We start from the raw sequence: 26135 nt of genomic DNA, 5'->3' as shown, positions 1-26135 counted from the left end.
TTCCACAGGTTAAGGGGTTGGTCCTCCAAGGCTGCCTTCCTTTGCCCTCCCTGCCCCACACCCCCATAAGCAGGTACACTTCAGGGGGCAACCCTGAGCCCAGGCTGTGCTAACCTGTACTTCTGGCCAACTGGCTAGAGAAGATGGGAGTTTTCAACAGAACCCTCCTTGTGTTCAATGAATTTGCTAGAGAGGCTCACAGAACTCAGAAAACATTTTACTTGCTGTTGGACCAAGATATAACTGAGTATGTCACTTGGAAACAGCCAGATGGAAGAGGGGAATAGGGCAAAATATGGGGAAAAGGCATGGAGCATCCAAACTCTCCACCAGACCACCTCCTCAAATCTTTTTAGGTGTTCATCAACCTGCAAGTTCTCCAAACCTCTTCCTCTTGGGTTTTTAATGGAGGATTCATTACACAGGTATGAGTAATTAAGTCACCAGTCATATGTAACTTTGTTCGTAGTGATGCTTTCTAAGGCTCACTTGACTTCACATTCCAGGATGTCTGGCTCTAGGTGAGTGATCACACCATCATGATTATCTTGGTCATGAAGATCTTTTTTGTACAGTTCTTCTGTGTATTCTTGCCACCTCTTCTTAATATCTTCTGCTTCTGTTAGGTCCATACCATTTCTGTCCTTTATCGAACCCATCTTTGCATGAAATGTTCCCTTGGTATCTTTAATTTTCTTGAAGAGATCTCTAGTCTGTTCCATTCTGTTGTTTTCCTGTATTTCTTTGCATTGATTGCTGAGGAAGGCTTTCTTATCTCTTCTTGCTATTCTTTGGAACTCTGCATTCAGATGCTTATATCTTTCCTTTTCTCCTTTGCTTTTTGCTTCTCTTCTTTTCACAGCTATTTGTAAGGCCTCCTCAGACAGCCATTTTGCTTTTTGGCATTTCTTTTCCATGGGGATGGTCTTGATCCCTGTCTCCTGTACAATGTCAGGAACCTTCATCTATAGTTCATCAGGCACTCTATTTCTCAGATCTAGTCCCTTAAATCTATTTCTCACTTCCACTGTATAATCATAAGGGATTTGATTTAGGTCATACCTGAATGGTCTAGTGGTTTTCCCTACTTTCTTTGCCAAAGCCTTTTCTATGCCAAAGCCATTGACATAGACATAGACATTGACATTTATTGTGTGGATCACAATAAACTGGAAAATTCTGAAAGATGGGAATACCAGACCACCTGACCTGCCTCTTGAGAAACCTATATGCAGGTCAGGAAACAACAGTTAGAACTGGACATGGAACAACAGACTGGATCCAAATAGGAAAAGGAGTATGTCAAGGCTGTATATTGTCACCCTGCTTATTAACTTATATGCAGAGTACATCATGAGAAACGCTGGACTGGAAGAAGCACAAGCTGGAATCGAGACTGCCGGGGGAAATATCAATAACCTCAGATATGCAGATGACACCACCCTTATGGCAGAAAGTGAAGAGGAACTAAAAGCCTCTTGATGAAAGTGAAAGAGGAGAGTGAAAAAGTTGGCTTAAAGCTCAACATTCAGAAAACGAAGATCATGGCATCCGGTCCCACCACTTCATGGGAAATAGATGGGGAAACAGTGGAAACGGTGGCTGACTTTATTTTTTTGGGCTCCAAAATCACTGCAGATTGTGACTGCAGCCATGAAATTAAAAGACGCTTACTCCTTGGAAGGAAAGTTATGACCAACCTAGATAGCATATTAAAAAGCAGAGACATTACTTTGCCAACAAAGGTCCGTCTAGTCAAAGCTATGGTTTTTCCTGTGGTCATGTATGGATGTGAGAGTTGGACTGTGAAGAAAGCTGAGCGCCGAAGAATTGATGCTTTTGAAGTGTGGTGTCGGAGAAGACTCTTGAGAGTCCCTTGGACTGCAAGGAGATCCAACCAGTCCATTCTAAAGGAGATCAGTCCTGGGTGTTCTTTGGAAGGAATGATGCTGGGGCTGAAACTCCAGTATTTTGGCCACCTCATGAGAAGAGTTGACTCACTGGAAAAGACTGATGCTGGGAGGTATTGGGGGCAGGAGGAAAAGGGGACGACAGAGGATGAGATGGCTGGATGGTGTCACCGACTCGATGGACGGGAGTCTTGAGTGAACTCCGGGAGTTGGTGATGGACAGGGAGGCCTGGCGTGCTGCGACTCATGGGGTCGCAAAGAGGTGGACACGACTGAGCGACTGAACTGAACTGAACTAACTCCCCCATGGTGACAGGGACCCGAGATGAAAACTCAGCGTCCGTCCTTAGATTCAGAGTGTATGCCCCAGGTAGCGGTCACGGCCTGGGTAACCCAGCTTGAGTAAAGGAGACTTTCAGGTTTCAGAAGAGACTTTCACGGTACAGCTCTTGGAGTGACTTCCACCTTCCCGCCCACTCGGCCACGCGCAGGACCAGCCTCCGGAGCAGCGGAGGAGCGCATGCGCAGATCGAAGGTGCAGCGCGGCTTCAGGGGTCAGGTTCCCCGTCCGAGCACTCAGCAGCAGGCAGCCACAGAGCGCAACCAAGCAGCGAACAGTAGCATGTTGAGGGGTCGCGGCAGCGGAAGCCGCTCGCCACCAGCTCCAATCGGGAGGCTTAGAGAGCGATCGGCGACGGCGAAGTGCCGCCGTCCGGCAAATCTGCATCGCACTCCCAGTATGGCGGAGGTACCGCGATAGTTCCCAGTACTTCCAGGGAATTCCTCACGCAGCCAGGGCAAGCCGGAAACAGATGGGCATCAACTACCCCAGCCGGCCGGAGGCGGAAGCCGCTACGCAGGGCGCCGCCATGACTCTTTGGGTCTGCTGGGAAGGGGATTTCCTACCGAAAGTAGGAGTCAAGGAGGCTGGGCGGGCGCCGCCATGACAACTTGATATCGGAAAAGGCGGGACTATTCTTCCTCATTGATCCTCCTCCAGCATCGGCCTCAGGATGTGAGTAGCTGGATCGCCTACCCCGTACCTACCCCCGTACTCCTCGTCTTCCCCAGTGTTCTGGACTTAGGCCAGGACCCCGAGAAGGATTGACTTCTCTGTTCCCTGAAGATTCGAGCCTCAGGATTCATCTTTGTCCTTCACAGGCCCCAGTTCTCTGCGTGTTCACAGAGCCCTCTCTGAGCGTTTAAATTCCACTCCTCTTTTGGGTCCAGTCTCTTAACACCCCAAACTTTGCCCCTGAAACCCCAGGTCTGGTCACTCACCCTGTATCCCTACCACTCCGAACTTGTCCCAGGAGCTCTAGGACTTTTAATAAGCCTGTCCCTAGAGCTCCATATTCCTCCCCCTGGATCATCTGACTGTACCTGTTGAACTTTTCAGATCTGTCCAGTACTTCAGACTTCACCTATAAGGCCCACACCTCTGATCTCTCTCTGGATTTCCAGACTGTGTTCCTGAGGGTGGGAAAAGCTCAATTGTAGAACCCTCCAGATTTACCCCAGAGCCCCGGCCCTCACCCAGGGCCTCCAGGTCATGCTCCTAGGACCCTGAGACCTCCCCCAGAACCTCCAAATACGCACCAGGGCTTCAGGTCTCACTTTCAGTACCCGTGTCTTCAGGCCTCATCTCTAAAACCTTCTGGTCAAGAGACCCTTCCCCAGAACCCAAGAGGTCACCCATTTGGACCTCTAAACCTCACTTTTAGGGCCTTCAAACTCATTTAGGGCTCCCAGGTTCTCTCAGAGAATTCTAGGTGTTAGTCCTAAGGCCCTAAGACTTTTCTGCATGCTGGGACTCCCAAGACCCTTCTTCCAGGAACCTTAAAACCTGCCTTAGATAATCAGACTTTTTTTTCCAGGGCCTTCACTATCTCCCCAGAAGCTTCCAGCCTGCTCCACAATCCCCAAGGCTCATGCTTAATTCTCTACTCCCTGGCCCTTTTCCAGGATTCTTCAAACTTTCAGACTTACCCAAGACCCCAGTCCCACTCCTGACTCTGATCAGAACTACCTCCCTTTTTAAAAAAGCGTTTCTTGTTTATTGTTTATTAACGTAGGAAAGGTCACAAACAAGCAGAACCATCTTTTTGATGTGACAGTAAGAACATGTAGTGTTGTTTCTTTTCTGAAAGTCTTTAAGAACAGAATTTTAAATTTTAGTTTAGGTTTAGAAATGATCTTGGTTTTTCTTTCCTAATGGTAATAGCTAAAAGCAGTGTACAAATATGAATACTTGAACAGTAAAAGTATAGGCAGTTTTTTCAGTTGTTCTGTCGTGTCTTAATCTTTTCATTGGATGCATTGGTATAAGCAGATGCTTTTAAAAAACAAGAGCCATAAATAGCTTGTCTTCTAAAGTATCTAAAATGGGATGGTACACACATACACTTTCCTTCATTCAACAAATGATTTTTGAACACTCAATATACTGAACACTGCTATATGCACTGGGGGTACAGCCGTGAACAAAATGGGCCAAGTGCCTGCCCCTGAGTGCTCCCTTTCTTGCCTTCTGCCTGGACTGTTCCTAGTGTATCATGTCCCACAGGCAGGCGGCCCTGGAGATCACTGCTCGCTACTGCGGCCGGGAGCTGGAGCAGTATGGCCAGTGTGTGGCAGCCAAACCGGAGTCATGGCAGCGAGACTGTCACCACCTTAAGATGAGCATTGCCCAGTGCACATCCGCCCAGTGAGTGTGGGCAAGTACGGGACAGTGGGGGTGGGCAGCGGAGTGGAAGTCTCCCTGGCTTGAAATACCCTGCGTCCCGCAGCCCAATCATCCGTCAGATCCGCCAGGCCTGTTCGGAGCCTTTCAAGGCCTTTGAGGAATGTCTTCGACAGAATGAGGCCGCCATGGGCAACTGTGCGGAGCATGTGCGCCGATTCCTGCAGTGTGCAGAGCAGGTACAGCCGACACATAGACCCTCCACCTTGGAGGTAAGATGGGGCTCAGCAGTTCATCCCACCCTGTCATCCTTCTGGTTGCTCAAAGACCAGGGAGTCACCCTCAGCCCCACACAGAGCTTCACCATGTATCCTGACCCCAGGACATCGGGACACAGTCCTCTCTCACCCCTTCCATAGCCCCTGCTTTAGTCCAGCCACCTCCACCACCAGGAGACCTGCCTCAGCCTTCTCCCTGGTCTCCCTGAATCCCCTCTTACCTTTCTAAAGATTTTTTTTTTTTTTTTTGAGGTTTTGGCTGTGGTGGTTGCTTCTCTTGTTGCCTTGTTGCAGAGCACAGGCTCTAGATGTTCGGACTTCAGTAGTTGCAGCGCATGGGCTCAGTAGTTGTGGCTCCCAGGCTCTAGAGCACAGGCTCAGTAGTTGTGGCCCACAGGCTTTGTTGCATCTTCCTGGATCAGGGATCAAGCTGGTGTTCCTCGCATTGCAAGGCAGTTTCTCAACCACTGAACCATCAGGGAAGCCCCCCCTCTTACTTTGTCTCCATGCAGTGGCCAGAGATAACATTTAGGAACTGAAAACTGATCACATTACATCTTTGTCTAAAGTTCTTCAGCAGCTTCTGATCCACATTGAGAACAGAATCCCAGCTTTCTGCTGGTTCTCTGTGTTCTTTTCCAGGCTGACCCGATCTGCCTCCTCCCTTACCCACGTCCCCTCTCTCCTCCTCACTGCCTCTCAGCTCTGCAGGGATGGGGCAAAAAAAAAAAAAATCATAACTGGTTTTAATGTAAAAAGTACATAAGCAGATGCACAATATATCTATGGTATTAAAATGTCATGGATGGGTGCAGTTTTTGGTTTTTTTGGAATGTTCAAAAAGACTCCTTGGGGCGGGGAGGCAGTAATTTTAAAAAAAGAAAAGTTGAGAAATGCTGGTTTAGATATTTACTGTCCTCCACTGTACTGTGAGCTCTGAAGGTGAAAGTCAGATCTTTCACCAGTTCCCTCTCAATCCCCCTTCATTTGCCCCCCTCTCTCAGTTCTTGGGGCGCCATCTTCTCTTCTCCAGCCCAGAAGAGAAGCTCTTGGGCCTCCATGCTCTGTCTTAGCTCTTTCAATCCATTCTCTGTGATGGTCCCAGGGTGATTCCAGAGGAAATCTGATAATGTACTGCTTTATTTAGAAACCTTTTCATGGGGAAGTGGGAAGGAGGCTCAAGAAGAAGGGCATATAGGTATATATATAGCTGATTCACTTTGTTGTATAACAGAAACTAACACAACATTGTAAAGCAATTACACTTCAGTAATAAAATGAAAAAAAGAAACTTTTTCATGGTGCTTATGTTGACCAGGTCTGGTCTACCCTCTTCCCCGACTCTGGGACAGCCTCCAGGGCCCTGCAGGATGTGGCCTCTGACCTTCCCACTCCCCATATCCTCCTCAAGCCCTGCGTTCCCACCCCAGAGAACGTGCAGTTATTCAAATGCCCATTAAACTTGCCTGCTGCTAAGCTTCTGTCTCACTATTTCTGCCTGGACTGCCCTTTCCTACTCCATCTGACTCATTCCATTTCCAGCTTAGATGTCCCCTCCCTCAGGAAACCTCCCCTTGTGGCCTATCTCCCTGCTCCCAGGATCCCTGAGCTCCTTCCACTATGGCTTATATTTTTCCCCTTGTAACTGCTTTCTTCCTATTGCCAGTTTCAGAGGAGTTCTTGGCTAAAGACTAGGGAGCTGCCCTTATACCAGATCCTGTAGTCAGTGGGTTTTTTTCATAAGGCAGAGATGAGTTCAAATCCCAATTGAGTCATCTGTGAGACAGACTTAATTCTTTCCAAAAAATATTCATTAAGGATTGCATACTATTTATACTGCTGCTGCTGCTACTGCTTCTAAGTCGCTTCAGTCGTGTCCAACTCTGTGCAACCCCATCGACGGCAGCCCACCAGGCTTCCCCATCCCCGGGATTCTCCAGGCAAGAACACAGGAGTGGGTTGCCATTTCCTTCTCCAGTGCATGAAAGTGAAAAGTGAAAGTGAAGTCCCTCAGTCATGTCTGACTCTTAGCAACTCCATGGACTACAGCCTACCAGGCTCCTCCACCCATGGGATTTTCCAGGCAAGAGTACTGTTAATCATATGTTGGTGACGTTTCTTTCAAGTTATTGGGAAAGACCTCATCTTCCCATCTCAGGGCCAGTTCCTCCCTCCCTCCCTCCCCTCCCTGAGTGGGCAACCAAGCCTCACCCTTGTCTTCCTGTGGTCACCCCTGCCCTGGTCCTCAAGTCTACTCTCCCCTTGAAGCCAAACAAGCTTTTTATTTATTTGTTTTTTAAATTATTATTAAAGTATAATTGATTTACAGTGTTATGTTAGTTTCTGCTGTGCAGCAAAGTAAATCTGTTATACATTAATATATCCACTCTTTTTTAGATTCTTTTCTCATATAGGTCATCATAGAGTATTGAACAGAGTTCTTTGTGCTATGCAGTAGGTTATCTGTTCTATATCAATATGAATATATATATATATATATATATATATATATATATATATAGGCTTCCCTAGTGGCTCAGACAGTAAAGAATCTGCCTGCAATGCAGGAGACACAGACAGAGGTTCAATCCCTGGTTGAAAAGATCCCCTGGAGGAGGGAATGGCAACCCACTCCAAAAGCCTTAGCTGGAGAATTCCATGGACAGAGGAGCCAGTCTATGGACTATCACTGATTTTTTCGTGTATGTGTATATATGTGTGTGTATATATATATACACACACACACACAATCTGTTTTATTTCAATTTATCCCCCACTTCCCCTTTTCTCTTAGTAACTGTAAGTTTGTTTTCTACATCTGTGAGTCTATTTCTGTTCTGTAAATAAGTTCATTTGTACCATTTTTTAGATTCCACACATAAGCGATATCCAGAGGAGCTTTTAAAAACAGAAATTGGGTCACATCTGCTCCTTTAAAGCCAGGTGGTTCTCCAGTGCACTCAAAGTAATTAACCCCACACCCAGCTCCTCCTCAGTGTCCTCTCTTTCCCTGTTTTAACATCCCAATTTTAGCTTTTCCTCTTTGAGGGGGGCATTGAGATTCAGGCCTCCTGTATCCTCTGGTCTCCAAAATAGCAAACGCACAGGCTCATTTAGTGTAACATAGTATAAAGACATCTCGTATTAGCTTAGCTGACCGCATAAAGTACTACTTGTACCACCATACACACACACCACACACCTCTCCTCTTCACCCTGATGTAGTTATTTTGTCTTTCCTTTCCTTTTTCTGTTTTTCTTGTCTGAGAGGCATGTGGAATCTTAGTTCCCTGACTCGGGATCTAACCCGTACCCCCTGCAGTGGAAGCTGGGAGTGCAGACTCTTAACCACTGGACCACCAGGGAAGTCCGTAGTTTTCTTCATGGGATTTATCAGCTAACGAATTTTTGTTCACTTGTTATCTGTCCCTCCCTAGAGTCAGAGATGTGTGTCTGTGTCCACTGCTGGGTCCCTGGAACCTGTCACAATCCTGTATGTACACAGCAGGTCCTCTGTAAACCCAACAGAGCGCTGCATTTCTGACCCCAGTAGTGACAATCCCCTGCTCCCGAGGTGTTCACATGAAGACAGCTGAGGTCATCACCTGATGCCCTTTCCCTCCAGTCTGAGCTCTGCCAGGGCAGCCTCTGCTGTGTCTACACAGTCTCCCCAGCATGGTCCCAGGGCCAGCCAGGCACACAAGAGGTGCTGGTAGACTCTGATGTGTTTTTTTCCTCAGGCACACCCACTTCCTGCCTCCTGAGGACCCTTCGGATTGTAGGAAAACTGGACATGAGTGATTGGCCACAGGATGTCCCCTCCCCTGAAGAATGGCCAGGTGGAGTGCTGAGGGCCCTGGATGTGGGCCTGGCTTCCCTGGACATCAAGATTCACAATAAAGACTGTATAAAGACTGTATACCAGGCTTGAGTCCTGCCTTCAGCACCTGAGGGGGTCCCATTTCCCCACCTTAACCGAGTGTACCAAAGGGGTCTTGGGGCACCAGCCAAGCCATGCCAACTGTTCACCAGGGTTAAGACGACCCCTCTTCTGTCCTTAGCTCTGCCAACATCCGTTTCCTGGTTCCTGCTGCATGGATGTGGAGAAGAGCTCTCTCTCCCTTTAGCTCTAGCATTTACCAAGTCTTCACTGAGTGTTTCCTTGAGGCTTTGGGGGCAATAAATAACAGACCTCCTTGCCGCCTGAATTCAGAACCAGCTGGGTGATAGACACGGGGCATGAGGCAGTGTAGGTGAAAATACTTGCTTTTGTATTGAAAACATCTGCATTGAAGGATGTGGCTTAGGGTTTGCCGCCCTGGACTTCTCTTCTGTCATGGTTTCCATCCTTCCAGGGTTTAACCCTGGTTTCCTTGGTGGCTCAGTGGTAAAGAATCCTGCCAATGTAGGAGACGCTGGTTCAGTCCCTGGGTCAGGAAGATTCCTTGGAGAAGGAAATGGCAACCCAACTCCAGTATTCTTGCCTGGAAAATCCGATGGACAGAGGAGCCTGGTAGGCTACAGTCCGTTGAGTCTCAAAAGAGTTAAAATTCGACTGAGCTATTAACAACAACGAAGGGTCTAACAGAGAGAATTTGAATGCAGGTAGTATTTGGGGGGCGTGATTCCAGGAACACCAGTAGGGAGTAGACAGAGAGGAAGGTGCATCATCAAGCCAATTATTCCTGAGGCTCTGTCCCACCTGGGACTTCTGGGAGACAGCAAAGAACATCCCTCAGTTTCCCCTTCCCAGGGGCAAGGAATTCAGGATGTATGTACACCAGCTCCCTATCTGACATTGAGGGATGTTTCCACAGGCGTTGATTGCCCTGTATGTAGCCAGGTGCCCTCCCACCAGCAGAAGAACCCTGAGCAGAGGGCAGCAGGGAATGAAGTGAGCAGCCTTCAGCACACAGGATGAGTATGCTCAGGGGATGGGTAGGTGCCAGCTGTGGCTACTGCAGCTTCTTCGTCTTTATTTTCAGGATCACAGCCTCCACTGGCACAGTTGGTTGATCCATCTTCCTGCAGAGGCAAGTCCTAAAGGGCAGAGGGTGGATGGGCAGGTGTGCAGGAGAGAGCAAGTCCAGAGCCTGCACCCAGCTTCACTATTCAGATAAGTTGTTCCTCTTTTGAGGGGACTCATGTCGCAGTGCTGACCAGATCCTAAAGCTTGCACTCTGGCTTGGAAAAATGAGCCGGGAGTCTCTCCAGGGGATTTGATTCCTAAAACAAAGGGCGTTGTTAGTTCGCTTAGGAGCCAGGGTGGAAGTCCTATGCAGCCAAGGTTGACGCCATGAGACCCAGACAAGAAAACCCAGGTAGTGGAGAGTGAATTGTTCTCCCTTCCTGTGGTTCCTGAAAGGGTGGTGTGGGTCTCGGTGGCTCTCTGTGCCCAGCTTCAGTTTCCCTGGGCTGTGGGTTGAGCCCTCAGATTTCTGTGTATGTTTTCAGCTTAGCCCTCTCTACTTGAGTAAGCTGCTGTGGGGTTCTCTCCAAGTGACTAAAAGAAGTGGTAAGAACGAACAACGTGGAGGTGGAGACTGTTTTAGAATATCTCTAAGGGGCCTCTCTTTTAACAGGCTGGACCAGCTTCCTAATAGGTGGGTCTCAGGGTTCCTGGAGAAGGAGATGGCAACCCACTCCAGTATTCTTTCCTGGAAAATCCCATGGATGGAGGAGTCTGGTGGGCTACAATCCATTGGGTTGGAAAGAGTTGAAAACGACTAAGCAACTAACACTTTACTTTTATTCAGGGGTCCAAGAGAGCAAAAAAAAAGTTCCCGCCTTTACCACATTCTATTAGTCAAATGAGTCATGAGGCCAACCCAGGTTAAAGGCGCAGGGAGAAGGAAGACTGCCTCTTGATGGCATTTGCCTGCAAATAATTTTTGCCTATATTTGCCCACAGAAACTTCACAGTTTCTATTCCTGTGTCTGTTTGGGTAAAATATATTTTCTAGGAATTTTTCACATGATCTGAATTTTTAAATTGTTATTAATTTGTTTTTAATATCCTCATTATCTTTTTAAGGTCTAATCAAATCTGTAACAAAAGGCCCCTTTTCATTTCCTTTTTTTTTTTTTTGGCTACACTGCCTGGCCATTGGATCTTAGTTCCCACCTGGGCTCTGGGTAAGATTTTTTTTTTTTTTGATGTGGACCATTTTTAAAGTAATTGTTACAATATTGCTTCTGTTTAGCCAAGATGCAGCTGGAACCCACTAAGTGTGGGTTGAACCCATATCCCCTGCGCTGGAAGGCAAAGTCTTAACCCCTGCACTACCAGGGACGTCCCCTTTCTCATTTCTGATGTTGGTTATTTGTGCCCTCTTCCTTTTTTTCTTTGTCAGTCCTGACAGGAATGTATCTATTATTAATCTTTTCACAGAATCTACTCTTGGGTTTGTTGCTGCCCACTTTCTATATTTGTTTTTAATTTAAATCTCTTCTTTATTGTTAAATCCTTTTTTTCTTGGATTTGATTTTGTTTTCTACTTTTTAAATGTTTAGCTCACTGATTTTCAGCCTTTTCCATTTTCTAATATACACACTTAACTTTCCTCAAAGCACAGCTATTTTGCTTTTTTCACTGATCTCAGATCACTTACATGTTTAAAATTATGTTTTTAAATTTCTAAACATACAGAGATTTTTCTAGATACCTTGTCTAATTGCAGTTGAGCTGGGAACACATTTTATATGATTTCAGTCTTTGGAAAGATGTTGAGACTTTATGGCTTGGCATATGGTCTGTTTTTGTTATGTGCCATATGTGCTTGAATCATAATCCTGGGTTCATGATGCATTAGCTTAGCTTGGATTCCCCCAGAAACAAACTTTGGGACAAGGATTTGGGATATGATCCCAGAAAGCACTGAAAGGAGTATGGGAAATGAAACAGGGATGGGAAGGCAGCTCATCAGAGGTGCATTAGCAAGCAAGTTACCACCGTGGACAACAGCTTCATCCTCTTGGAAATCTGGGAAGCGGTGGAAATAGGTTTCCCACTCGAGTGGTGAGGGTGTCTGTACACTGACCCCCACCATTTATTTGATTGAGGGCTGCTTAAGGGGATGGACGTGAGTCTGAGTGAACTCCGGGAGTTGGTGATGGACAGGGAGGCCTGGCGTGCTGCAATTCATGGGGTCGCAAAAAGTCGGACACGACTGAGCGACTGAACTGAACTAAGGAGATGGGCTTTGTTTTTATTTTTATCTTAGTTTGACCTGCGGAATCTTAGTTCCCCCAATCGGGTGGAACCCATGGCTCCTGCAATGAAGTGTGGAGTCTTAAACCACTGGGCCACCAGCGAAGTCCCAAGGGTTGGGTTTTTAATTTCCTGCCACTTCCTGCTTGCCACACACTTGGTTGGGGTGAGCTCTGTAGAAAGTTCTCCACCAAAGAGCTGCTGTCTTGGCTGCTTCACCCACTGAGTTCTCTTCAGTGGTCTCCACCTTGTGACCATTCACTTCTGTGGCCACAGCTGCTATTGTTCCTGTCTCATGGCTGCCTCATCAGCAGCCACCAGTATCCTGACCACTTTTGCTGCCTGTCACTCCTGATGCCATCACCACATCACACTACAGCCACTGTTGGTGGGAGTATTGAGATAGTAAGAATGCCTTCAAAATGCTTGACTCAGTTCACAAGGAACAGCTATAGTCAACCCAGGAGGCCAATGAGAAATGGTGGGCATGAAGTGGGTAAGAACTGGGAAGAGTGGGGAAGGGCAGGCATGGATGCTGAAATGGTTGAGTGAGCTGACAACGCTCAGAATTCTGAGGAGGCAGAATTCCAGTCGAAGTGTGAAGGTGATGAGGTAGGAGTATGTGAACCAGGAAGCAGCATCTTCAATGAGCAGCATCTTCAAGGATCATTATTTTCATCTTTGATGGTTGAACTGAGCATTTTGTACTTGTCACTGAACATACTTAGTTGATAATCATTCACTATGTGAATGATAATAAACAGTTTAGTCAGCATTTATCTTCAAAGGATAAATACCTCATTTATACCATCAAAAACTTTCAGGCAGAATGTGTGCAAATAGAAGCCAGATCTCTCAAGAAATGGACAGTCTTGAAGGAAAGCAAGCTAGCTTTTATCATAAAATGTGCTGCTTTTCAAAAAAGTTCTGTTGCCACATCCTAGACCAGTTTAATCAGAATCTCTTGGGGAAAGACCCAGACATTGATTTTTTTTCTTTTTCTTTTATTTTTTTGGCTTCAAGGCATGTGGGATTTTAGTTCCCCAACCAGGGATCAAACCCATACCGCAAGCATTGAAAGCCTGGAGTCTTAACCACTGGACTGCCAGGAAAGTCCCTAAATACCAATTTCAAAATTGATTTCAATATGCAATCAAGAACCACTGCTTTGGTGGAATTCCTAATTTTTGATGGACTACATTTTATGACACTAATTTGGAAATAAGGTTCTGAAAGTTTTTGACCCTATTCTGAAGCCCCTGATAAAACAGAATTTGCAGATTCTGGGAGCCTATGAGTGTCACAATATATATTTTTAACTGTATTTTTGGCTGTGCTGGGTCTTCGTTGCTGTGTGGGTATTCTCTAGTTGCAGTGAGTCGGGGGATACTCTCTAGTTGTGGTGAACAGGCTTCTCTTGTTTCGGAGTATGGGCTCTAGAGCACTCGGACTTCAGTAGTTGCAGCATGTGGATTCAATAGTTGAGGCTCTCAGGCTCTAGAGCACAGGCTCCATAGTTGTGGCACACGGGCTTAATTGCGCCACAACGTGGGATCTTCCCGGATCAGGGATCGGACCCGTGTATCCTGCATTGACAGGCAGATTCTTTATCACTGAGCCACCAGGGAAGCCCACGATAGTATTTCTTTTTAACACAGTGAATATTTACCAGTGAGGTGGTGACATAGAAATAAGGTCAGATTCAAATAACTTAACATCCTTTCCTCCTCCTCTGATGGGCCAGAAATTATGGGATGCAAGGTGTGTCAGTTCAACCAGTCAAAAGGAAAGGGTGTCACTCTAAAAAGCATTAAGCAGTAATAAAGTGTCAAGAACATAGACAAGTTTGTGCAATAAGGGGAACCCACCCTCCTGAGTCTCCCAAGGGCCAAGGCCTGGACACCGTCTCTGGCCTGTGCTGGCTGCCAAGCATGGGTAGATAGCCCCAAGGCAAAATCTCTGACTTCCCAGTAAGACAACATTGAGGATAAAGTAGTAACTGTGATGCAGCAGTGTGAGGTGCTGGCAAGGAAAAGGGGGAAATGCAGATGGGAAAAATGAAGAAAAAGAGCAACTCCAAAGAGTCTGTTCCTGGCAGTGTGCAAGCCACAGGAAACCTGGTCCAGGGAAGCATGTATGTTCTCAGCATATAGAAATGCGAGACTTTAAAAAAGAAGACGGCAAATAAAATAGTACTAATTGAAGTAGATATAGGACCTGCCTCATGGCACAGTGGATAAGAATTGTCATGCGAAGGCAGGGGATACGAATTTGATCCCTGGTTCAGGAAAATCCATCATGCTGCAGGGCAGCTAAGCCCATGCACCACAGCTACTGAAGCCCCTGTGCCCCGCAATAAGAGAAGCCATGGCATAACAACGAAGAGTAGCCCCCATGTACAGCAACGAAGACCCAGCACAGCCAAAAGTAAATATTTTTTTAAAGTAGATGTATAACCTATACAGAATAATGACCTATTTCTTCCTGTCTGATGGTACAGTATTTAATAGTTTTTGCTTTTTCTGTTTCCTTTTCCAGTAATAATTCTGTAAACTGCCTGTAGTCTTCAGGGTGTCTTGTTTTCTTTCATTTATTGGTAAAACAGAATCCTCAAGATTCCATTTTCAAAGCTTTTGTTGAGAGAATGTTTAGCTTGATGTCATCACATTGGCCTGACACAAGGAATCAGTGTGATGTGGGCCTGTTGAGAGTAGAGTTTCGAGGCAAAGTGAATTTTATGTAATAGAAAAGTAAAAAAAAAAAAAAAAATTCTCATTTAATTCTTAACATTTTGAGGAAGTGGCAAAATGACAAAATTGTGCATTATGAAATCCTCAATATCACAGGGAAGTAATCACATCTCTTTTTAGCAAAATATGTCCAGGATGCTTAGCAGGTTAACATCTTTTCATTTTCTTTGGTAAAGAGTTTATACACTGAATGGGATTTGCCAAAATTTACAATTGCATTTTCTGCCAAATATGCAGATAAATAAACAAAGTCTTGGTAGCTCAGTTGGTAAAGAATCCACCTGCAGTGCAGGAAACTGGGTTCGATCCCTGGCTTGGGAAGATCCCCTGAAGGAGGAAATGGCAACCCACTCCAGTATTCTTGCTTGGAGCATCCCATGGACAGAGGAGCCTAGTGAGCTATAGTCCATGGGGTCACAAGAGCTGGACCTGACTTAGCAACCAAACCACCACCACCAGTTTGTATTTAAATAAGAGATCAGCAATCTTTTGTCTTCTGCAATTTCAAGGCAACCTTGGTAGAAATTTAAGAGATTATTTGAAACTCCAGTTTTCAAATCAAAGAATCTAATCAGTAGGGGAGCATTTGCTGTGGCTGCCATGCCTTGGCCGAGTCTGTGTGCAACGTGGGATCATTGGGGAGAGCTGCTGGAATCAGTTTTGCACTGTAAGGATCCAACACATCTGTTATGCTCTAGCATTTCCCCTTTTGTTCGCCCACAAGATATTTTAGTTGCAGTATCTGAATGAGGAAATGTAATTCTTCTCAGTTTCATAGAACAGCCAAGGGAACAATGCACTAACTGTGCTTGTTTGTGTCAATTCAGTGGCTGCTGTTTTCAGCTGAGCTTTGGTGTCTTTTGGGGAGAAAAACCAATGCACTTTTGCTAGATTTAGAAGAACTTGCCTATCTCATCCTGAACTTGTGAGTTTCAATTTCCACATGTGCTTTCAGATACTCTTTTCCACCATGTGCAATCCCAGACTCTTTTCTGTACAGTGTACAGTCTGATCTATTTTGATTACTCACTTTCCTAATTCAGTTATATGTGTCCTTCCATTTGTGCATCGTGCTCAGTCACGTCCGACACTTTGTGATCCCGTGGACTGTAGCCCCCCAGGCTCCTCTGTCCATGGGATTCCCCAGACAAGAATACTGGAATGAATGGGTTGCCATTTCCTTCTCCAGAGAATCTTCCCAAACCAGGGATTGAACCTGTGTCTCCTGTGTTGGTAGGTGGATTCTTTACCACTGAGCCACCTCAGAAGCCCACATAAACATTTAGTCTGTATTTTAGGTGCTATTTGGATCATGCTGGCATTGTTGGTTTGTTTGTTTGTTTGTTTTGGCTATGCTGTGCAGCACACGGGATCTTAGTTCCTGGATCAGGGATTGACCCCACGCTCCCTGCAGTGGAAGAGAGGAGTCTTAAACACTGGACCACCAGGGAAGTCCATGGCATTGGTATTATAATCATTCTCATTTTCATTATCCTAACTCCTAGGAAACAAAGTCACTATATTCACAATGTTAAAAATTAAACCATCACTGTCCCAGTGCAAAGCACAACAGTTAATCTGCAAAGACAAACTGTTCACATGCAACTGCAGTGTACTGAAGTTACACATTGAAGCTGCATTAGAGTGAGGCAGCAAAGGAGGATTCATTACTCTGAGTCACAAATTATAGATTGGGGGAGAAATAGCAACAGCAACAGTGGCAGGGAATTTGGTTGTGGTCCAGTGGTTAGGTCTCCGTGCTTCCACTTCAGGGGGCAGTCTGCACTCAGGCATCTCTCTGAAACTCCAGACTTGCTTATCCATTGCCTACCCATGTTTCTGTTTTATGTCTTAACATCTCAGTATTACAGTGTTCAGAGCTGAACCTTTGGCTCTGCTCCTAAAACTGCTCCACTCCTGCTTTTCCTAAATCAGGCAGATCCATTCTTCCAGCCACTCAGGTCAAAGGCCTTGGGAGCCTCCTTGACCCTGCTTTTCTCTCACACCCAGTATCCAATGTGTTTGGAAATCTTATGGACTCCTTCCTCAAAATATATCCACAATCCCACTACCTCTCAGCATCTCCTGTTCCCAAATCCAGCAGAGCCACCATCCCTCAAAGCTGGATTTCCTTGTCCCTTCTACTCCAGTTTCTCCTTCCTCCTACCCTGAGTATGTTCTTAATACAATGGCCAGAGGGATCCTTTTATTGTTTACATTTTTTGGCTGTGCCATGCGGCATGCAGGGTCTTAGTCCCCCAACCAGGGACCTAACCTGTGGCCCCTGCATTGGAAGTCTTAACCACTGGACTGCCAGAGAAGTCCCCAAAGGGGATCGTTTAAACATGTAAGTCAGAATATCTGTCACCTCTCCATCTAAAACTGCAAATGTACATCATCTCAGAGCAAAAACCAAAATCCACAGAGTAGCCTCCGAAGCCCTGGGCCATCTGGGCACCCTTCTCCTCACTCACTCCTGACCTCATTTCCTGCCAAGTTCCCAGCCACAAGGTCTCTTTCCTGCTCTTGGACCGCTCTAGGCGTGGCCCTGCCTCAGGGCCTTTACTTCATTGTTTTGCTGGGAACCTTCACAGAGAAACACATGACTGTCACCTCTAAGTCTCTTCTCAAATGTCACCTTCTTACCACCCTACTTAGCATGGACACCACCTCTTGCCTTGTGCTTCAGATAACCAGCTCTTTTCCCTTTATCACCTCTTCATGTGTTTGTGCATGTGTGTGCGTGTGCTCAGTTGCTTCAGTTGTGTCCAATTCTTTGGACCATAGCACTCCAGGCGCCTCTGCCCATGGGATTTCCCAGGCAAGAATACTGGAGGGGTTTGCCATTTTCTCCTCCAAGCGATCTTCCCAACCCAGGGATTGAACTCACATCTCTTATGTCTTCTGAGTAGCAGACAGATTCTTTACTGCTGAGCCAATGGAGAAGCCCTATTACCTCTTCACCTACCTTACTTATTAGTGTTATTGCGTATTCTCTGTCTCTCCCACTTGAACAGGAAGGAATCTTTGTCTTATCTGTTCACTGGTATATCGAAAGGTTTGAGAATAATGTCTGGTAGATCCTCAGTAGATATTTTGGTGTTTTTTTTTTTTTTTTTTTAATATTTATTTGTTTTTAGCTGTGCTGGATCTTTGTTGCTGCAAGAGACTTTCTCTAGTTGCTGAGAGCAGGGACTACTCTCTAGTTGCGGTGCTCCGGCTTCTCATTGCAGTGACTTCTCTTGTCTAAAGCACAGGCTTTAGGCACTCAGGCTTCAGTAACTGCAGCTCATAGGCTCAGTAGTTGCAGTGCATGGACTTAGTTGCCCTGCAGCATATGGGATCTTCTCAGACCAGGAATCAAACCTGTGTCCCCTGCATTGCAGGTGGATTTTTAAGCACTGGACCACCAGAAAAACCCATCAGATCAGATCAGATCCATCGCTCAGTCATGTCCGACTCTTTGCGACCCCATGAATCGCAGCACGCCAGGCCTCCCTGCCCATCACCAACTCCCACAATTCACTGAGACTCACGTCCATCGAGTCAGTGATGTCATCCAGCCATCTCATCCTTTGTCGTCCCCTTCTCCTCCTGCCCCCAATCCCTCCCAGCATCAGAGTCTTTTCCAATGAGTCAACTCTTCGCATGAGGTGGCCAAAGGACTGGAGTTTCAGCTTCAGCATCATTCCTTCCAAAGAAATCCCAGGGCTGATGTCCTTCAGAATGGACTGGTTGGATCTCCTTGCGTCACCAGTTCCATATTGGTTAGGGCATGCGAGACTCCACAGGCCTTGCAGTGTGGCCAAAATTAAAATTAAATATATATATACACATATACATACATATATGCTGCTGCTGCTGCTAAGTCGCTTTAGTCATATCCGACTCTGTGCGACCCCATGGACAGCAGCCCACCAGGCTCCCCTGTCCCTGAGACTCTCCAGGCAAGAACACTGGAGTGGGTTGCCATTTCCTTCTCCAATGCATGAAAGTGAAAAGTGAAAGTGAAGTCGCTCAGTTGTGTCCAACTCCCAGCGACCCCATGGACTGCAGCCCACTAGGCTCCTTCATCCATGGGAGTTTCAGGCAAGAGTACTGAAGTGGGGTGCCATTGCCTTCTCATATATATATATATATATATATATATATATTTAATTTTAATTTTGGCCACACTGCAAGGCCTGTGGAGTCTCGCATGCCCTAACCAATATGGAACTGGTGACCTCTTCTATGGAAGCTTGGAGCCCTAACCACTGGACCATCAGGGAAGTCCCTCAATAAATATTTTAGAATAAATGAAGGAGGTGATCACCACCCTTTGATCACCTCCTTTGTTCAGGAATAGGATGCCCAGATGGTGCAGGGCTTCAGAGACTACTCTAAGGACTTCAGCCTGAGAAATATGGCCAGCATTGTCCTGGTGAGGCACAGGGCCCCAGAGTGGTGGTGGAGTGGTGAGCTGAAGTCTCAGGGCCCAGTGTTTGACCACTGTTCTCCCTCACCTCTGCTCTAAATGGCTCCAGCCGGTTTTTCAAGGTTGCACCATCATCTAGGGAAAAAGGATCATTGGAGGTGCAATTATCAGCTTACCTCAGAAGACAGCCATGTCCCTCAAAGTTGCTCAGATATATAGGGCAGGGGGCAGGAGGCTGTGCTAGGTCAGGTGGTGGGGAATACCCTCTGAGAAGTTCACATTTGAGCAAAGACTTGGTTCCAGGTCCAGGGCATGGGATCCACTCCCAGGAAAGAGAGAGGGGAGGGGACAACAATGAGAGATGGTAAAATTCTTTTTTAAACATTAATGTATCCATAATCCCTTTTTAAATAATCATTTTTATTTATTTATTTGGCTACAGCAGGTCTTAGTTGCAGCGTTCTTTGTTGTGATATGTGAACTTTTAGTTGTAGTATGTGGGATCTAGTTCCCTGACCAAGGATCCCACCTGGGACTCCTGATTGGAAGTGTGGAGGCTTAACCGCTGGACCACCAGGGAAGTCCCCTGGTAAAAGTTTATTTCTCTGCTCAACCTAATGCCCTTGGGCTCGGAGAGCTCCTCACTTGAACTTCTGCACAGGTCAGGCAGATGAAGGAAGAGAGAGAGAGAGGAACTTGATCACGGGGAGGGTTTTTAGAAGCCAGATGTGCAAGTGCTGGTGTATATCTTTACTGCCACTAACCAGGACTCAGCCTCACCTCATGGTAAGGGATGCAGGGAAATGTGGCCTACTTGTCTGTCCTGGAGGCAAAGCAAGTGAGCACTCAGTATTGTCTTTGCCACAAAGGTACCCTGCACAATTTGTGGACAATGCACAGGGCTATAGAATAGGTACAGTACTAGGAACACACTGGTGTGGAAGGGAGAGGTGTGTGGCCTGGAACAGCCTTTCTGGAAAGCAATGTGGAAGTATCTTGTTCCATTTGTAAGCATTTATGCTACAGAATCTTGAGTATACACAGACTTACCTGGTGGTCCAGTGGTTAATTCTCTGTGCTTCCGATGCAGGAGATGTGGGTTCAGTCCCTGGTCAGAGAACTAAGATCGATCCCACATGCTGTGCAATACAGCCAAAAATGGGGGGAAAAAAATCATGAGTGTACACATGTGAATGTACAAGAACACATCTTGAAATCTAATTCACAATAATAAAAACTTGAAAACATTGGACAAAAAATGGGATGCATATAATTTAAAAACAAAGACAGGGACTTCCCCAGTGGTCCAGTGGTTAACACTCTGCACTTCCATTGCAGGGGGCACAGATTCCATCTGTGGTCAGGGAACTCACATCCCACATGCCATGTAGCATGACCAAAAATAAATTAATAAATAAAAAAGAAGAGAGATCTCCTTATATTGTTATCTGAAAAGATGTCCAATAAAATGCAAATTGTACTATAATTATAGTATGATCTCAAGAAGAATATTTACATATTAATTTTAAATACACATAATACAAAAACTTGAAGGGTAGAAAAAGCTATCTACTGAAAAATCTCCCTTTAACCCTTGCTTCATCAAGTTCATTTCCTTAGAGGAAACGTATGCTACCAGTTTCTTGTGTATCTTTCAAGAGGCATCTTAGGTATACACCAGTAAATGCACATTCCCACATGTATGTATGTGTATTTTTAAAATATATTTGTTTGGCTGTGTTGGGTCTTAGTTGCAGTATTTAGGATCTAGTTCCCTGACTAGGAATCAAAACCTAGTCCCCCTGCATGGAAAGCTTGGAGTCTTAGCCACTGGACCACCAGGGAAGTCCCTGTATGTGTATTTTGATCTTCTTTTTTTATAGAAATGCTAAATTATTAATATTATACATTTTTTTCAAAATAAACAATTTTTATTGAAGTATACTTGATTTACAATGTTGTATTATTTTCAGGAGTACAGCAAAGTGATTCAATTATATAAGAATGTTTCAGATTCTTTTCTGTCTCAGGGCATCACAAGTTATTGAATATAGTTCAATAGTTGAACATAGTTCAATATATTGAATATAGTTCAATAGTTGTTACAAGGACCTACTGTGTAGTACTGGGAACTATATTCAATAACTTGTGATACCCTGAGACAGAAAAGAATCTGAAATACTCTTATATAATTGAATCACTTTGCTGTACTCCTGAAAATAATACAACATTGTAAGGCAGTGGCACCCCACTCCAGTACTCTTGCCTGGAAAATCCCATGGACGGAGGAGCCTGGCGGGCTGCAGTCCATGGGGTCGCTAAGAGTCGGACACAACTGAACGACTTCACTTTCGTTTTTCACTTTCATGCATTGGAGAAGGAAATGGCAACCCACTCCAGTGTTCTTGCCTGGAGAATCCCAGGGACAGGGGAGCCTGGTGGGCTGCCGTCTTTGGGCTCGCACAGTGTTGGACACAACTGAAGCGACGCAGCAGCAGCAGCAGTATATGTATATGTATATGTTAATCCTAAACCTCTAATTTATCCCTCCCTCTCCCCCACTTTTCCCTTTGGTAACCATAAATTTGTTTTCTATGTCTGTGAGTCTATTTCTGTTTTGTAAATAAGTTTATTTGTATCATTTTTAAAGATCTACATATGTGATATCATGTGATATTTTGTCTTTCTCTGTCTGATTTACCTCACTTAGTATGTTAATCTCTACATCTTTTCCACCTAAAAATTTAACTTGGTAATCATTCCATTGTAAGTATCTAAATGTGTCTGTGTGTGTTCTGTTGTGTCTGACTCCTTGAGACCTCATGGACTGTAGCCCGCTAGGCTCCTCTGTCCATGGGATTTTCCAGCCAAGAATACTGGAGTGGGTTGCCATTTCCTTCTCCAGGGGATCTTCTCAACCCAGGGATCAAACCTGGGTCTCCCACTTTGCAGGCAGATTCTTTACTGTCTGAGCCACCAGGGAAACCCAAGTATCTAAATAAGTTTCTTATTCTTTTTATGGCTACATAATGTTTCTTTATATGGATATAAAAAATAACCTATTTAAGTATTTTCAGTATGTATATACATATAACCATTTGAAAAATATCCCTACACTCTTTACAGCTCTGGCTTAGGCCACAGTGACCCCCACATGCAGTAAGTACCTTTCAGTCCTCGTCTTGGTCACTTGTGACTGGTTGCCTTCTGACACTCTCTCGATCAAATTTGAGTCAGTTTCAGTTTGCATCTGTTAGCCCCAAACAGGGCTTCCCTTGTAGCTCAGTCGGTAAAGAATCTGCCTGCAGTACAGGAGACCCGGCTTCAATCCCTGGGTTGGGAAGATCCCCTGGAGAAGGAAATGGCAACCCACTCCAGTATCCTTTCCTGGAAAATCTCATGGACAGAGGAGCCTGGTGGGCTGCAGTCCATGGGGTCACAAAGAGTCGGGTACGACTGAGTGACTAACACTTTCTTACTTACTTGCTGCTGCTGCTGCTGCTGCTGCTGCTAAGTTGCTTCAGTCATGTCCGACTCTGTGCAACCCCATAGATGGCAGCCCACCAGGCTCCGTCATCCCTGGGATTCTCCAGGCAAGAACACTGGAGTGGGTTGCCATTTCCTTCTCCAGTGCATGAAAGTGAAAAGTGAAAAGTGAAAGTGAAGTCGCTTAGTCGTGCCTGACTTTTGAGGCCCCTCCATCCGTGGGATTTTCCAGGCAAGAGTATTGGAGTGGGGTGCCATTGCCTTCTCCATATTTACTTACTTACTTAACCCCAAACTCCCAGTCTAACCCTCCCCTTTCTCTCCCCTCCCTTTGCAAACACAAGTCTGCTCTGTCTGTGAGTCTTCAGTATGGTAATTTCTAGGTCCATCCATGCAAATGGCAAAACAAAACAAAACTTAAGTCAGTTTCTCCCAGGCCTTCTCTTGACTAAATCTTAACCTTGGCTGCCATCCTATGTCCAACCTGCACTGCCTAGTCTTAGCAAAGAATCCTCTGAATTAATTTAGGGAGAATTCCCTCAGTTGGTGCTAGTGGTAAAGAATCTGCCTGCCCAGGAGACTCAAGAGATTCAGGTTCAATCCCCTGGAGAAGAGAATGGTAACCCACTGCAGTATTCTCGCCTGTTAAATCCCATGGACAAAGGAGCCTGGTGGGCTACAATCTGTAGGGTCACAGTCAGGTGTAACTGAGCACTGCACTGAGCCCTGACTTTTGAGAAGTGATCAACTTCCTCATCCCCCACCTTTGATATGTATGTCCTTCACCTGCTTTAACAGCAAGAATTCTGCTGTCAGTTTAACAAGAATCCTTTGAAGTCTCCTCTCAGTCATTTTATATCCACTGAGCCCTTCAAGCTGCCTTTTGGCTATAAATCCCCCTTGTCCTGGTGTGTTCAGAGTTGAGTCAGATCTCTCTTCCCTTTTGCAATACTCCTGTTGCAATAGTCCCAAGGAAAGTCTTTTTTTTTTTTTTTTTTTAACCATTTTAACAAGTGTCAGAGTTAACCTTTAACCTTGCTCCTCATTCCCTGAAATTTGTATTCCCATGTCTTTCTTTACTTCTGCAGGCCTCTTCCTGCCTCTCTGGCCATCCCTTCACCTGCTCCCACCCCTGGTGATATTCTTCAAGGCTTAAACCAGGCCTCTGCTATCCTGTACTCTCTGCAAGGATGTAATTTGTTATAGAGAATTTCAAACAATTCATTAGGTCACAGATGGTTTCCTTGAGCCCGAATCTCTGCCACAGGCTTCCTCCGACTACCTGAATTTTTTTTTTAGTTAATTTATTTTTCACTGTTACTGGACCTTTGATGTTGCACACGGGCTTTCTTTAGTTTCGGCGAGCTGGGGCTACTCTGTTTCAGTGGTTGGGCATGTCATTGCAGTGGCTCCCCTTGTTGTGACGCACAGGTTCTAGGTACGCAAGCTCAGTAGTTGCGGCTCGTGGGCCTTAGAGCACAGGCTCAGTAGTTGTGGCGCATGGGCTTACTTGCTCCACAGCATGTGGAATCTTCCCAGACCAGGGACCAAACCCGTGTCCCCTGCATTGGTAGGTGGATTCTCATCCACTGTGCCACTAGGGAAGTCCCGGACTATATAGACTTCTCTTCAGATTTTTCAAAGGGAATATTCGCCATCTAGAACTAAAAGCATCATCTTCCCCAACCTGTCATTTCCTTCTGCCCCCTTGCTCTTTCTAGAGGCCATATCATTGTACCTGGGTGTGGAGTGATCTTGCTCCCAATGGCCAGTGTAGTGTGTTTAGTTAATTTCATCTCATCATTCATACTTAAGCTAAGCCCAGAGTCTCTTAGAGAGTCTGCTCTGTCCCTACACTCCTCAGAGTTCAGGTTCCACAACTGTATGTTTCCACAGCAGTACCATAAGCCTCTCATTCATGACCCCGCTTGAAAGAGGGAACCTCAGACAAATCTACATGGAGCATCTGCAAAACAAACATTTCAGACTCTTCAAAAATGCCAGTGTCATGAAAGACAGAAAAAGTTCAGGGACTGGTGCAAAAGACACATTGCTGGATTATCTCCAAGCCATTACAATATTGGCATGTGAGCATGCTCAGTCGATCAGTCTTGTCCGACTCTTTGTGACTCTTTGGACTGTAGCCCACCAGGCTTCTCTGTCCATGGGATTTCCCAGGCAAGAATATTGGAGTGGGTTGCCATTTCCTCCATCCAGGGGATCTTCCTGACTCAGGAATAGAACCCAGGACTCCATCTCCTGCACTGGCAAGCAGATTCTCTACCACTGAGACACCTGTATATTAGATAATAAATGTTAAATGATTTGGACGATGATGATACTGAGTTAATATATGAGAATAATAGGGAATTTCCCTGTAGTCCAGTGGTTAGGACTCCAAGCTCTCACTGCCAAGGGTGTGGGTTCCATCTCTTGTCAGGGAACTAGGATTCCACATGACACATGGCTTGGCAAAAAAAAAAAGTTGCTTAATATATGAGAATTATGATATATAATATATAAGAATTCTTTAGGAGAAAAACATTGAAGTGCCTTGGCATGAATTCCAATAAGAAATGTAACTTATTCTCAAATAATTCAGAAAAAAATGTCAGTGTATATATCTGTATACCTATAAATATAGGTGTATACATATATGCTATATTTACCATTCACATATATACATGTATATGTTCATATTATATGTAATCAAGGGGCTTCCCTGGTACCTTGGACAGTAAAGAACCTGTCTGCAATGCAGGAGATCTGAGTTTGATCCCTGGGTTGTGAAAATCCCCTGGAGAAGGAAATGGCAGCCCACTCCAGTTTTCTTGCTGGGAGAATCCCATGGACAGAGAAGCCTGGCGGGCTACAGTCCAAGGAATTGCAAAGAGTCAGACATGACTGAGTGACTCACACACACACAAACATATCTAGCTATCTATAGAGAAATCATGTATAAAAAGGCTAACAATAAATCAAAGTAAAGGGTATATTGTATTATTTTTGCAACATTTATAGGTTTGAAGTTTTCCAAAATAAAAAAATTGAGGAAAATTAATAAACATGTAAAGTGTAAAAGACTCTACACATGGACATCACCAGATGGCCAACACAGAAATCAGACTGATTATATTCTTTGCAGCCAAAGATGGAGAAGCTCTATATATACCAGGAGCAGACTGTGGCTCAGATCATGAGTTCCTTATTGCCAAATTCAGACTTAAATTGAAGAAAGTGGGGATAACCACTAGACCATTCAGGTATGACCTAAATCAAATCCCTTATGATTATACAGTGGAAGTGACAAATAGATCAAGGGATTAGATCTGATAGACAGAGTGCCTGATGAACTATGGATGGAGGTTCGTGACATTGTACAGGAGACAGAGATCAAGACC

At 45.2% G+C, this 26135-nt stretch overlaps 1 protein-coding gene across 5 annotated transcripts in view; it reads left to right on the top strand.

The window, feature by feature from the left end:
- The first annotated feature begins 2519 nt into the window (after positions 1-2519).
- The window catches only part of CHCHD5 (coiled-coil-helix-coiled-coil-helix domain containing 5), a 66784-nt gene continuing 43168 nt past the window's right edge, over positions 2520-26135 (top strand). For 2 of the 5 annotated variants that reach the window (XM_070379489.1, XM_070379488.1), the window contains exons 1-3: positions 2521-2925; positions 4477-4617; positions 4700-4865. In XM_070379489.1, the coding sequence (XP_070235590.1) occupies positions 2924-2925; positions 4477-4617; positions 4700-4865 (309 nt within the window). In that variant the 5' untranslated portion in view covers positions 2521-2923. Of the gene's footprint in view, positions 2926-4476; positions 4618-4699; positions 4866-8611; positions 8791-26135 lie in introns of those variants that run through there. The other 3 variants (XM_014476448.2, XM_005889984.3, XM_070379487.1) reach the window with 3 other exon arrangements.

Source organism: Bos mutus, chromosome 11 (genome assembly GCF_027580195.1).
Source record: "Bos mutus isolate GX-2022 chromosome 11, NWIPB_WYAK_1.1, whole genome shotgun sequence".
NCBI classification, from domain to species: Eukaryota; Metazoa; Chordata; class Mammalia; order Artiodactyla; family Bovidae; genus Bos; species Bos mutus.
This window is presented reverse-complemented; position numbering and strand designations above follow the sequence as displayed.